Here is a 15,817-nt window from a genome sequence, read left to right as displayed (position 1 = left end):
GATAGCCCATTGTGTGGCTTTGTGCTTATTTGTAAATAAATCTTAAAACTGATTAATGGTTTGTTTCCTTTTTTTCTACCTAAGGAACAACTACAGTGCAGGTTAAGAATCTTTAAGTGCTATATGACTGGTTATCAGTAAGCTTGAGGCCTTATAATGCTAAAATTTAGAAATCAATCTTTGCGGTGGGCAAAAAGAAGAAAGCCCATCGTAAAGTTTTCAGCTAATAATCAACAGAGGCTTGAAACGCTCGTTTCATTTTTTTTACCAAAAAAGTTTTGTTTTATTTTATTCTTCCAATATAAGAAATCTTCTATATTATTTCCCGCTCTAAAAGGTGAGGATATAATAACCAAAATAAGAACAAAAGCGAATATTATACTCAGAAAGAGTCGCAAAAATCTTTGGCGTGAATTTAAAGATCGTATTAAAAAAACAATAACATTTCATTTGTAAAAAAAATTAAATTATTTGTTTTTTTCTTGTAGAAAATGCCACATCAGAGGTGTGGGGAGTGGAGGCGTTAAACTTACATAAGACTTACCAACACAAAAATAGAAAATTAAATATAGAGTCTGCTGGACATCGTGCAACTCTAAGTTCATATACTGGTGAACAGCAAGAATTTTCTCAACGTTTTAGTTACGTTTCAAATTATTCGGTTTTGATTTTGATGTATATTAAATCTACCTGTGATTTGATCAATTGTAAGGTCTGCATGGAGTGTACTTTGCACGTTTTCCTTTATTTTTATTTGAAGTTAAGCACAAAGCTCCACAATAAGCTACACGGTTTCTAGTGTTGTAAGCCCGGAGACATGCCCGTATACATAGAAAGTTCAAATAAAAAAAAAAGAGCTTTTAATTTGAACCTAAGTGTAATTAAATTTAAGATCAACATTTAATTATTTATATTTCAGCTATTTAAGCCATAGCATAATAAACACTTGAATATCATAACATGATAAGCACTTGTACATCGTAAAGGTATTTAATTTCTAGGAGTGGGGAGGTTAATTGAGAAAACAGAATTTTGAAAAAACAGATTTAAAAAAGACGTCTTTTAAAGATACTAAATAGCACGCTTTTCTTTTGAATTTCGCGCAAAGTTACTCAAGGGCTATCTGCGCTAGCCGTCCCTAATTTAGCAGTGTAAGACTAGAGGAAAGGCAGCTAGTCATCATCACCCATCGCCAACCTTTGGGCTCCTCTTTTACCAACGAATAGTAGGATCGACCGTCACATTATAACGCCCCCACGGCTGAAAGGGCGAGCATGTTTGGTGCGACCAGGATTCGAACCCGCGACCCTCAGATTACGAGTCGAACGCCTTAACACACTTAGCCTTGCCGGACCAACAGCATGCTGATGGTACTTTACTTACTATTATTTACCTTATCTATTAAAGTGTTAATGTGATGGCAGTTGAAAATTCAGAGATTTTTCATAACAAATAAAACATTCAATTATGCTTCTGTCACTACAGAGGGGGTAGTCCTTTATTTCGAAGAACTGCGATATTGAAGGATTTATATTGTACTTCTAATTGAATCATGTTAATGAAACCCAAGAACGTCAATTTGAACCAAAGTAAAGAATGAACTATGGAGAAACATTATATCATGTGCCCCACATTTCACTCGGAAATATATGGACATCGTGTTTCAAAGATGTGTACTTTAAATTTTATTGGTTCGTTTAAACCATTAATTCTGTACTCTTCATCACTCTAAAGACATATTTCTCTGCATCTAGACATATCTCTCACAGTAAATAAAGAGAGTGAATGTCGGCGACATTGGGTCCCTGTTTGCCCCTTTACTCCACGCTAGCTCAACAATGGTATAGATTAATTCTACAGGTCAACGCCCGGCGCCAGACCGAATAGACCTGACACACAGGCGAGCTAGGTTATCAGTAACCAGAGAATTAAGAGTTCCTATTGAGCCCGTATATTGATCTAAGAGAAATTTCACGTACATGAAACGGACCTTAAAAACTTGATGGCTTCCCCTACCTGACGCACGAGGGCGTGCAAAACTAGTTGCTATTTCATTAAGTAATGTTAAACATGTTAATGGAATTTCAAAAACTCCAGTGTCTCTTAAATGAAACAAAGAGGTACGGTTTAGTCCGAATAGAAAGATATGTGAAACCATTTGATTTTTTTTTTTTCCTCGTAAGACTTAATGCAAACAGTAAATAGTTTCATGTTCTTGTACAGAATAACACGAAACGTTAAAAGCATGTGGTTAATCGATTGGATTGGAACTGACAATAACACCAGAAAGAGCCCGGCATGGCCAAGCATGTTAAAGCGTTCGACTCGTAATCCCAGGTTCGCGAGTTCGAATCCCGCTCGCACCAAACATGCTCGCCCTTTCAGCCGTGGGGGCGTTATAATGTGACCTTCAATCCCACTATTCGTTGGTAAAAGAGTAGCCCAAGAGTTGGCGGTGGGTGGTAATGACTAGCTGCTTTCCCTCTAGTCTTACACTGCTAAATTAGGGACGGCTAGCGCAGATATCCCTCAAGTAGCTTTGCGCGAAACTCAAAACAAACGAACACATGAAAATGAAGAGGAAAGAATCAACAATTTTGTATGTTGTTAAGCCTAAAACAAAACAATGTAGCCTCTGTCTTGTGACCACCACAGGTGTCAAAAACCAGTTTTTTAACGTTGTAACCTTTAAGACTTATCACTGATCCATTGGGGTGTAAGAATCAACAAGTACTAATTTTAAGAACTTCGTTGTTTTTTGGTCTCTTTGTTTGGTTGGTTGATTTTAAATCTCGCGCAAAGAGAATTATTTTCAACTGTCGTCCCTAATTTAGCAAGTAAGAGGCTAGAGAGAAGGCAACTAACTAGTCAACACCACCCAACGCCATCTGTTGCATTGCTCTTTTATTAACAAATAATGAGATTGGCTGAAACATTATAACACTTTATAGCACCTCCGCATCTGATATTACAAGCATGTTTAATAACTAATACTTACATGGCATTTATTAATACTAATTTAATTAAAGATATATTCTTCGTTCCATTGGAATGCTTTATACAGAAGTATTTTAAAATATGTAGCATTGGTATACTTCAAAGTCAAAACTTTTATCCATAGTGCACCAAGACAGATCATCGGTTTTATTTCTCTATCTTTCTATTTCTGAGTATGTTTCTTTCATCTTGGTAACAATTTTTACTGAATAAGTTGGTTAATCGTGGACATTTCGCGTAAAGCTACACGAGAGCTATCTGCGCTAGCCGTCCCTAATTTAGCAGTGGGAAGGCAGCTAGTCATCACCACCTACTGCCAACTCTTGGGCTACTCTTTTACCAACAAATAGTGGGATTGACCGTAGCATTATAACGTCCGCACGGCTGAAAAGGCGAGCATGCTTGGTGTGACGGGGATGCGAACCCACGACTCTCGGACTACGAATCGAGTACTTTATCCACCTGGCCATGGTGGGCAGGGGTCGTTGTAAAAGTGACAATAAAATTCTGTTAGAAGTGTCGGTTAGTGTTCTTGATTAGATGTTTTTCTTCAACTTAAACAATAAAAATTAGTGATAGCTACGAACAGGTAATTCTTTTTCAAGAAACAAAACAAAGAAACGTTCTGCCCATCAGACTTCTATTATAAACACCCGGTGTTTTCTAATGAATACCGTCCATCAACTGCGCTAGGCAGTTTTTATCAACTTTAATCACGTTTTTATGTTAAAGTTATCTCATTATTTTTATTTATTTTTTGGTTATCTTTCCATTTTATTCACGGTTTCAATTCAACCGCTTGATTTTGACGACTTTCTTATCTTAATGACGCTATAGTTTAATATATAATAAAACAGAATATGGCCCGGCATGGCCAAGTGGTTGATGCACTCGACTTGTAATCTGAGGGCTGCGGGTTTGAATCCCCGTCACACCAAACTTTTTCGCCCTTTCAGCCGTGGGGCGTTATAACGTGATGGTCAATCCCACTATTCGTTGGTAAAAGAGTAGCCCAAGAGTTGATAATGAGTAGTGATGACAGTAGGGACGGCTAGCGCAGATAGCCCTCGTGTAGCTTTGCGCGAAATTCAAAAACCAATAAGAGAAATGAAAAAATATATAACAATTAATGGTTTGATAACTTCATAACTGATTATAAACAATAACAACGTATCTATTAACACCGTAACGTTTTGAAAGTCAATACAGAAAATCATATAAGTGAAACATGAATTCATTCTACCTCGTCAATGTTTGTTTTCACGTTCGTACTTACAGTTTTATTTCCGTTGTAAGTAAACGGTTACACGAGCAATTGTCACTCATTAAAATACAAATAAAATGATCCAAGCTATCAATTAAGAGAAGAGAAAAGCGAAATAATTTTAAGTCCTTTTGTTCCTAGAGAAAACCTTCAAAGTATTTAAGTTGAAGAAAAGATGCCTTATGAGAAACATCCAGATGTCAGATTTCAAAAGAAAAGTCGTAGCATGGCTTCTAGGATAACAAAACTTAAACCACGCGTTCTGCTGACAAGGTTTTCCATGTAGCAGTATTGAATGTAGTTCAACTTTAAACTTTTACTTACTGTAAATACTGCTATAAATCTACTGAAATTACAATAAGTATTCGGTAGTACACGCGATATTTGTAATGTAGTACACGTGATACTTGTAATGTTACTTTCTAATTGATGTTTCAAATTTTCAAGGACAGGGATATCATAGTCCTTTTTACTTAGTCCTTATGTGAGCTATAGTAGCATGATTATATCTTTTTACTTAGTCCTAATGTAAGCTATAGTAGCATGATTATATCCAACGTCTTCAAAACATACCAATGAACAACTATAGGATGATACAATAAGTTATTATGTTTTTCACTGTTTATTGATATATTGCTGACAGTGGTATAAGGGGGAAAAAGTTATTATACTATCTCCTTTAAAGCTTAAAAATTGTAAACAAAAAACACGGAGAACTCTAATAAGAACAATATGGTGGAAAACACCAGACACAGGTATTAACCCCTGGTTTTAGAACAGTATATTTAACAAACCACCCAGCAAGACGAAACGTAACACATATCTTGGGCAGATACTTTATTCGCCCCTTTCTCAATGGCTCAGCGATAAACTAATGTACTTATGATGCTAAAAATCGAGTTTCGATACCCGTGATGGTCGTAGCACAGATATGTACTTTTTGGCCTAATAACATACAAACATAAATACACTTCAACATTTCGCTTTTTCTTTTGAAGACAGTGATTAGTTAAATCACTTCGTACTTATCAGCTCTCTCTACGTCAGTTTCACCAATGATTAACTAGAAATAAACTACAGAATGCCGTGTACGGACACGTACAGACAACTTAAATTATATTCAAGTCTCTACTGAAACCGAACCTAAGAACAGACGCCACGTGTACATTCTTCGCTGCTGTAAGCTATACATATTAACGGTTTTTCTTCATAAGGCAAAACGAAACTACATTTGCCCCAAAGAGGTTGTGCTCTAAAATCCAATATTACATTTTAAGGTAGTAGACAGCGCGCTGAATTTGTGTATATTGTTTTCTTTAAACTATAGCTCAGATAACTTGAAAAGCCCGTGATGAAGGAAAGCGTTCAGAGAACTTGATCTCAAAGTGACGTGTGCTAACACCATCTAAAGAGAGAATGTTTGATCTCAAAGTGACGTGTACTAACACCATCTAAAGGGAGAATGTTTGATCTTAAAGTGACGTGTACTAACACCATCTAAATGGAGAATGTTTGATCTCGAAATGACGTGTACTAACACCATCTAAAGGAAGAATGTTTGATCTCGAAATGACGTGTACTAACACCATCTAAAGGGAGAATGTTTGATCTCAAAGTGACGTGTACTAACACCATCTAAATGGAGAATGTTTGATCTCAAAGTGACGTGTACTAACACCATCTAAAGGGAGAATGTTTGATCTCAAAGTGACGTGTACTAACACCATCTAAAGGGAGAATGTTTGATCTCAAAGTGACGTGTACTAACACCATCTAAAGGGAGAATGTTTGATCTTAAAGTGACGTGTACTAACACCATCTAAAGAGAGAATGTTTGATCTCAAAGTGACGTGTACTAACACCATCTAAAGGGAGAATGTTTGATCTCAAAGTGACGTGTACTAACACCATCTAAACGGAGAATGTTTGATCTCGAAATGACGTGTACTAACACCATCTAAAGGGAGAATGTTTGATCTTAAAGTGACGTGTACTAACACCATCTAAAGGGAGAATGTTTGATCTCAAAGTGACGTGTACTAACACCATCTAAATGGAGAATGTTTGATCTTAAAGTGACGTGTACTAACACCATCTAAAGGGAGAATGCTTGATCTCAAAGTGACGTGTACTAACACCATCTAAAGGAGAGAATGTTTGATCTCAAAGTGTTTGATCTTAAAGTGACGTGTACTAACACCATCTAAAGGAATGTTTGAGAATGTTTGATCTTAAAGTGACGTGTACTAACACCATCTAAAGGAGAATGTTTGATCTCAAAGTGACGTGTACTAACACCATCTAAAGGAGAATGTTTGATCTCAAAGTGACGTGTACTAACACCATCTAAAGGAAGAATGTTTGATCTCGAAATGACGTGTACTAACACCATCTAAAGGGAGAATGTTTGATCTCAAAGTGACGTGTACTAACACCATCTAAAGGGAGAATGTTTGATCTCAAAGTGAGAATGTTTGATCTCAAAGTGACGTGTACTAACACCATCTAAAGGGAGAATGTTTGATCTCAAAGTGACGTGTACTAACACCATCTAAAGGAGAAACACCATGTTTGATCTCAAAGTGACGTGTACTAACACCATCTAAAGGGAGAATGTTTGATCTCAAAGTGACGTGTACTAACACCATCTAAAGGGAGAATGTTTGATCTCAAAGTGACGTGTACTAACACCATCTAAAGGGAGAATGTTTGATCTCAAAGTGACGTGTACTAACACCATCTAAAGGGAGAATGTTTGATCTCAAAGTGACGTGTACTAACACCATCTAAATGGAGAATGTACTAACACCATCTAAAGGGAGAATGTTTGATCTCAAAGTGACGTGTACTAACACCATCTAAAGGGAGAATGTTTGATCTCAAAGTGACGTGTACTAACACCATCTAAATGGAGAATGTTTGATCTTAAAGTGACGTGTACTAACACCATCTAAAGGGAGAATGCTTGATCTCAAAGTGACGTTTGATCTCAAAGTGACGTGTACTAACACCATCTAAAGGGAGAATGTTTGATCTTAAAGTGACGTGTACTAACACTATCTAAAGAGAGAATGTTTGATCTCAAAGTGACGTGTACTAACACCATCTAAATGGAGAATGTTTGATCTTAAAGTGACGTGTACTAACACCATCTAAAGGGAGAATGCTTGATCTCAAAGTGACGTGTACTAACACCATCTAAAGGGAGAATGTTTGATCTCAAAGTGACGTGTACTAACACCATCTAAAGGGAGAATGTTTGATCTTAAAGTGACGTGTACTAACACCATCTAAAGGGAGAATGTTTGATCTTAAAGTGACGTGTACTAACACCATCTAAAGAGAGAATGTTTGATCTCGAAATGACGTGTACTAACACCATCTAAAGGGAGAATTTTTGATCTCAAAGTGACGTGTACTAACACCATCTAAAGGGAGAATGTTTGATCTCAAAGTGACGTGTACTAACACTATCTAAATGGAGAATGTTTGATCTCGAAATGACGTGTACTAACACCATCTAAAGAGAGAATGTTTGATCTCAAAGTGACGTGTACTAACACCATCTAAATGGAGAATGTTTGATCTTAAAGTGACGTGTACTAACACCATCTAAAGGGAGAATGTTTGATCTTAAAGTGACGTGTACTAACACCATCTAAAGGGAGAATGTTTGATCTTAAAGTGACGTGTACTAACACCATCTAAAGAGAGAATGTTTGATCTCAAAGTGACGTGTACTAACACCATCTAAAGGGAGAATGTTTGATCTTAAAGTGACGTGTACTAACACCATCTAAAGAGAGAATGTTTGATCTCGAAATGACGTGTACTAACACCATCTAAAGGGAGAATTTTTGATCTCAAAGTGACGTGTACTAACACCATCTAAAGGGAGAATGTTTGATCTCAAAGTGACGCGTACTAACACTATCTAAATGGAGAATGTTTGATCTCGAAATGACGTGTACTAACACCATCTAAAGGGAGAATGTTTGATCTCAAAGTGACGTGTACTAACACTATCTAAATGGAGAATGTTTGATCTCAAAGTGACATGTACTAACACCATCTAAAGGAAGAATGTTTGATCTCAAAGTGACGTGTACTAACACCATCTAAAGGGAGAATGCTTGATCTCAAAGTGACGTGTACTAACACCATCTAAATGGAGAATGTTTGATCTCAAAGTGACATGTACTAACACCATCTAAAGGGAGAATGTTTGATCTCAAAGTGACGTGTACTAACACCATCTAAAGAGAGAATGTTTGATCTTAAAGTGACGTGTACTAACACTATCTAAAGAGAGAATGTTTGATCTCAAAGTGACGTGTACTAACACCATCTAAAGGGAGAATGTTTGATCTCGAAATGACGTGTACTAACACCATCTAAAGGGAGAATGTTTGATCTCAAAGTGACGTGTACTAACACTATCTAAATGGAGAATGTTTGATCTCAAAGTGACATGTACTAACACCATCTAAAGGGAGAATGTTTGATCTCAAAGTGACGTGTACTAACACCATCTAAAGGGAGAATGTTTGATCTCAAAGTGACGTGTACTAACACCATATAAAGGGAGAATGTGAAATCAAATGTGTTGACTATTGGATTAGGAATTTGAACAAAAACAATGGAAAAAAACATGTAAGGTAGTTCGAAACACAATACAGTTTTTATTTACAAATTCGGGCTGTTTATGGCCTACGCGTTAGTGTGCCCAGGTTGTGAATCCGCAGGTTTACGGTTCCCGCACCTTTGTCACAAAAGCGCAATGTGTTTTTTGTGAGTCGTAGGTAATCTATAAAAGTAACTGTCAGTTTTCACTATTCACTCACACAGGAGTTGAGTAAGTGTTGGATGATATCGGCTAGGCGCGCTCCTTCAAGTTTGTTCTTTCAGATTTGATATGGTTATGTGAAGATGACCAATGTCTTGCTTTGCGTGAACATTCTACAACAAGCAAACATGATTCTAAAACCAGTGCAAAACAGTCCCTACATTTGCATGTCACTAACACACTAATATTATGTACTATTTCACACTTCACTGAGGAAGGAAGCTACTGAGACTTCGTTTAAACTTTGTTGGACGGTATTATCATATAACCTTTGAACTTAAAGAAATTCTTTGTGAGTTTCTGCCTCACTGGTCGAAAGCGTTACCTTTAAAACATACAAAGACGTTCAAAAATTACCAATTGAACGAGATTTTGAACAAAGAAACAAACAGATAAAGAAGGGCTGGATATCATTGGTTTTTTTCTCTTTTACCAGACAGGTTTCACATACGTGCTCGTGATATGCGATAGGAAATAATGTCACGGGTGATCACTGTCAGAATGCATCCAGAAAACTCTCTAGCTTTCTTCAAAGACGTAGTTTTCTTTGCAAGAGAAATCGAATTTATTTTCACAACTTTATTTTTAACTTAACAGTATTTGTGTATTCAGTAACTCTTCATCAAAAATAAGGACTAGTCTTTAAGCTATAGGAAACACAACGACTGACCTTTATTTTTTCTATTGAAATACATAGTAACGTTTTAACTCTACATCTTACCGTCTTTTTTGTAGTATACTATCTCGACCTGACATTCTTCAAGAGAAGCAAGGGCTTCTTCGATGGTAGCAACTGCGTGTGGGCTGGTGAGAGGTCCGTGCAAAAACTCACATATACACGAGCGTTGAATGATCTCAGCCCTCGTGTAACCCATGAGTTCGGTGAAACCATCATTGCAGTAGATGATGGGGTGGTGGACGTCTTCAACTTGGGCATTGCCTACGATGAACCTTCTATCTATAATACAAAAAAAGGCAATTGTAGAAGACTTATGGACACAGCTTTCGTAATTAATGATTACTGAGGTTAAGAGTTCAGCACCATTCATAAAAGCAATGTTCCAAGTTCTTCCTACCATCTAAACATATATTTTCATCGTTAATCGCACTATTGCTTGACATAATGTTTCTATTATAACGAGTATCTGCCAAGAACATCAAAATCAACCTCACATATCACAACAGGACAGAATTCATACAACATCTCATAATATGTAGATACAGCCTTCTAAGATTCTTAGCAAAAGAATATCAAAGTAAATATATTAAAATATCAAAAGACACACCAAAGATGCTCGCTCTTTCAGCCGTGGGGGCGTCATAATGCGATGGTCAATCCCGCTATTCGTTTGTAAAAGAGTAGCCCAAGAGTTGGCGGTGGGTGGTGATGACTATCTGCCTTCTCTCTAGTCTTACACTGTAAAATTAGGGACGGCTAGCGCAGATAGTCCTCCTGTAGCTTTGCGCAAAATTTAAAACAAACCAAACCAATCAAAAGACACTTGTTTCGACACATCATTGCGTTATATTTAGTTTTACTTTGTCTTCTGGCAGAAAAACTAGTCAATAACGTCCACGTTTTCCTACCAGAAGACATCGTTGGACTAAGGATAACCCAAGAATGTGTCGAAATTAGATTGACTAATATTAAGACTTCTGACAGTTTTTTTTTTTAATTTATTCTGAATTTCCACTAACTACTACAGAAATATATTGTTATTATATTTCTAAGACTGTGTTTAAACAGAAAGGGACAACAAAAGTCCATTGGGTCTGCATCAGGAAACTTGCCAGATAGGTGATGAATTAGAATTCCAGTTTCTTCACCCATTCTCGTTATAAAAGCAGATGTTGATGTCAAGATGTGGTTGGAAGTTTGTGAACATTTTGGACATGCGATTCTTTCATCAACTTCAAATTACTCTTTATACCTTGTAATGGTACAAGAAGGTATGTCCAGCTTGACTACATTAGTTTTTTTTAAGAGGGGATTGGAAGATTCTCTTTGGTAACCATAGTCTTCACTCTATAAATTAGGGCGTTGCTCTGGATTGATTTAGGGTGTGGTTTAGGAGACCGTAGTTGTCATAAACGCTTTGTTGTGTACGTTTTTCTACTTTGGTGGAACATTATGAAGATCTTTATTCTTGGAAATGTCATATTCTTTGTCTCTTCGCAGTTTCACAACCTCAGTCATAAGAATATAATTCATCAGAAATAACTATGACTATTCCTCCAGTCATAAGTCTACTCTTAATACTATTGCTTTTCAAATGATTGGAAATTTGCTCTGAACTGAATGTGTAGCGGTTAAAATGCTGTCCGGGTGGTCACATCTCACATCTACAGCAATATACTAGCATATTAACGCATACATATCGCTATTAGAAAGTATTGTTAACTCTCTGAAAACTAACTAACGGGTAAACCCTTTAACTACGTCTTTAATAATACTAAGGGAAGAGTGCCACTGATGAAATAATTTAAACTGTATTCTTTGATAGAATTTATGATGAAACCTGCAGACGAAAAGAGTAAGACTTTCGAAATGTCGTCCTGTACACTTGTGTCTCCACAACAGGCAGTTGCTGTTCATTCTACAAAGTTTCATAAATTTAAACTGTATATAATTTGTCGTAAACGTTTTGTACTTCAACACACGAGTATAGTGAGACACCTAGTGACTGAAATATGAATGTCTCTTCTTCAAATGTGGTATTCTAAGGCATACAGTTAACTAAAGTTAAGCTAGTTAACTCCATAAAACAGGAGGTACTGGGAATTTTTATGTACACTGCACAAAAAGTGTAATTAGGCTAAGAAAGAAAAGTCTAGACATAAACTGTTCAACCATCGTTTTTTATCGAACAAATAAACAGATGTGCGAAATGAAAGAAACAAATAACTCTTCATACTTTTCTTCCTTTACACAGCTTATGGATAACACAGGACAAGTTTGACTTATGCCAAATGAACTGTGACTTATTCACAGTACAAACACCCTGACGAATCTGAGTAAAAATTACCTCTACTTGTGATTATTTTTATTACTATAACATATTAGAACTTTACAGATACCACGTCACTAGCAAGATCTAATAATTTAAAAAAAACGTTTTCGACTCTTGAAACTCGTTCAACGACTTATTCAGAAAGCAAACCAAGGTGGGAGGAAACATGATTATGGGGCTAAATTAAAGTCCATAAATGTGCCAAAAGACAAAATGAACAACTTCCTGTTCATTGGAAACGGAAGTCTGTTCTACAATGGAATAAATGCATTTTAATAATCTGAGTATGAAAGAATTATGCTTCTAATAACTAGATAACATACAGTGAAAACGCAGTCATTAATATTTTTAATGTAAATAAAGAGAGAGAGAGGCCGGTATCAGGTTAGTGTTATTTACACGAAATAAGATACCATGAAAATTGCATTGGAATGAAAGTTTTCCTCTAAGCAAACCGTGTATACTAAAACGACACTAGCTGAAGTTAATCACAAAGCTGTACAATGGACTACCAGGCCCGGCATGGCCAGGGGCGCTCAACTCGTAATTCAAGGGTCACAGGTTCGAATCCCCGTTGCACTAAACATGCTCGCCCCTTCAGCCATGGGGGCGTTATAATGTGTCGGTCAATCCCACTATTGGGAAGTAAAAGAGTAGCCCAAGAGTTGGCGGTCGGTGATGATGACTAGCCTTACACTGCTAAATTGGGGACGGCTAACGCAGATAGCCCTCTTGTAGCTTTGCGCGAAATTAAAAAACAAACAAACAATTGACTACCTGTGCCCTGCTCATCACGACTATCGAAACCCGGTTTCTGACGTTGTAATTCTGCAGACATATCACTTTGTAACTAAGGGCATACTGAAACATCAATCAAAACGAGTCTACATTTAGCGGTGATAATATAATATAGCAGATATGTACCTTTACAGAGATTTCTGTATAACACTAAATAACTTTGAAAATTAAATGTGCACTGCTTGAATGTTTATAGACCACCTTAATATTACTGAGCAATTAAGGTTTTTCGTTCAACAAAAAATACTAATAATTAAACAAGATGATCTAAAACTAAACTGTTTGGCTTCTAATCCTCAACTTTTTTTTTTTTTTGGTAAGCTAATTTGTGAAAAGTCTGTTCTCGCGGTAATAAAAGAACACGTTGTCTTATAATCAGACGTTGTTTCTACAGCCCAGACTATGCAAATTACTACCACATTAACGGTCAACACAACATGCCATCTTTACGTCACTTACTAATTAAATGCTGAGTGATGAGAGTGCCCAGGTAAACATGCCCACACGCAGCTTGGTTTTTATCTATTCCAAGTTTTGTTCCACCTTCATTAGAGCTTTAATCTATGCTTAAGCTGCAAAGTAACCTGTACAAGTGAAGCACGTGTCAGTAAAAACGAGCCATCATCATTAAAGGATACCTACGACCAAGTGCTTCAGAAAAATCTTTACTAGAACTTAAGGGTACATAGCATTAACCGTTTAGCTACTGAGAAAGAAGGGCCTAAGCCTAAACATTGGGCTTGAATAAACCTCTATTATTTCTCTCTTTCTCTCTGTCCCCCAGCGGTATGTCTGCGGACTTACAACGCTAAAAACCGGGTTTCGATACCCGTGGTGAGCAGAACACAGATAGCCCATGGAGTAGCTTTGTGCTTAATTCAAAAACAAAACTCTTTCTCTCTAGAGTTTGTTGATGTATTTATAGTCTCTACTTCTGCACTTAACCACTTTAATTAAAACGAAAGCAAATGTTCTCTAAAACGGCATAGATAAGTTTGCTTAAGATTTGGTTATTATATTCATTCAGGCAGGAATGCTACCTCTAATCTAACTGAACTTAAGAAATACGTTTTGATTTCTTTCAAGATGTCAAAAGTGTTTTAGTTTATTCAATTAGTTACAAATAAAAGTTAAAATTATGACAACCGCCATACACAATACTGAAAATAAATATGCGACTTGGAAAGCATTTTCTTTACCATGAGATACAATGTATAAGAGCACTCTTATGAATATACAGAGTTGGTACAATATCTCTTTAAAACAATATGATAAGGTCAAAACCGCCAGCGGTGATAGATACTTTCAAGGTAATTGGAATCAATGTTTCGTAAGTCAGCAGCATTGAATTAGTCGAGATAATTAACTGTTAGTGTTAATTTGAGAAAAACCCATAGATATTTTAATATAAGCAGCAGATAATTTTTTTAGAAGTTTCTGGAGTTACAGAAGAAATGCAGTTCCTCTAGCACCAAATGTGAAAATTTAAGTTATTTCTTTTAATAAACCGTTTGGAATAATGTCTATGAATTAAACTTCAACAACTATAGCTTGGTGGTTATGGTGCTTGCCTCGCAATTTGTGGATCACGGATTCGAATCCTCGTCACCGAGCATGCTCACTCTTTCAGCCGAGGAGGCGTTATAATTTGAGAGTCAGTCCATCTGTTCGTTGGTAAGAGAGAAGCCCAAGAGTTGATGGTAAGTGGAGTTAACTAGCTACCTTCCCTCCAGGCTATCACTGCTAAATTGGGGATGGCTAGCCTCTTGCAACTTTGCTCGAAATTCCAAAACAATCCAACCAGCTATGAAGGCGTATCTTTTCAACTGTTTGAAGCAATCATTAGGAAAGTTTGATAATTGAATATGAAGTCTGACAACCCTGGACAAAGGTGTAGTTAATACATTTCCCCCAACCGAATAAGATAATAAAAACCTATACAAGCAATACCATAGTCCTAATATTGTCATAAGGGTCAGGCGTGGCCTACTAGTTAGTCTGCAAGGCTTCGGATATAAAAATCCGAGATTCGATTCCCGGTGTGCTTCTGAACCCAATCCTTATTTTCAGATGTGAGGGCGTTATAACTGGAAAGTTAATTCCACTGTTCGGGTAAGAATAACTCGTAGACAACTGTTGCTGTGGACAATATGTCGTCTACCAGGACAGAAGTTCCAAGTTAAGGATGGTTATCTTTGATGAGTTTTATTGACTTAACCGTTTTGACAATATATTGCATAAGCCACCTGTGAGGTTAAAAACACCACATACAGAACATTTTAATAAATGTATTGGTATACAAAGCAGCAATAAATGTTCGATGTTGTTATTGTTGTTTTGAATTAAGCACAAAGCTACACAATGGGCTATCTGTGTTCTACCCACAACGGGTATAGAAACCAGGTTTTTAGCGTTGTAAGTCCGCAGACATACCGCTGAGCCACTGGGGGGGGGGGCAAAATACATTAAATTTTTAATACGAAACACACGTGTATACGTATACACACACGAAAAAACAAAAGCACAAACAAATTGTGTTAAGTTTTCGATGTAACGTTTCCCACATTCTTTGAATATTATAAATCACATGCGTCAGTCAAGATTGAAATGTAGATAAAATAATAACTGCTGTACGGCTGGTAAAAGGGAAGGAGGAAGAAATAGAAAATATACGTTGCAACTTTCACGTATTTCATTCGCAATTAATTGCGTAGGCGTGAAAGGGATTTTTTTTAAATAAATACCTTTTCCTTTCTCAACATTTTTTTTCTCTTGCTCCCTAATTTAAACAGCAACTCCTTCACGTCCAGTATATCATTTTCAATACAGGAAGACCACCCTACGGTGTTATTATATACACAGTACGACTTCTTTCACTTTTCTCAATGTTCGCTTTCATAG

General features: G+C 36.7%; 1 protein-coding gene across 6 annotated transcripts in view; it reads right to left on the bottom strand.

Annotated features, from left to right (window-relative positions):
• Positions 1-15,817, bottom strand: part of LOC143234240 (voltage-gated inwardly rectifying potassium channel KCNH6-like) — a 209,746-nt gene that overhangs the window by 111,219 nt on the left and 82,710 nt on the right. For all 6 annotated transcript variants that reach the window (XM_076471453.1, XM_076471454.1, XM_076471449.1 and 3 more), the window contains exon 2: positions 9,829-10,065. In XM_076471453.1, the coding sequence (XP_076327568.1) occupies positions 9,829-10,065 (237 nt within the window). The remainder of the gene's footprint in view (positions 1-9,828; positions 10,066-15,817) is intronic.

Source organism: Tachypleus tridentatus, chromosome 12, assembly GCF_004210375.1.
Source record: "Tachypleus tridentatus isolate NWPU-2018 chromosome 12, ASM421037v1, whole genome shotgun sequence".
Classification (NCBI taxonomy): Eukaryota; Metazoa; Arthropoda; class Merostomata; order Xiphosura; family Limulidae; genus Tachypleus; species Tachypleus tridentatus.
This window is presented reverse-complemented; position numbering and strand designations above follow the sequence as displayed.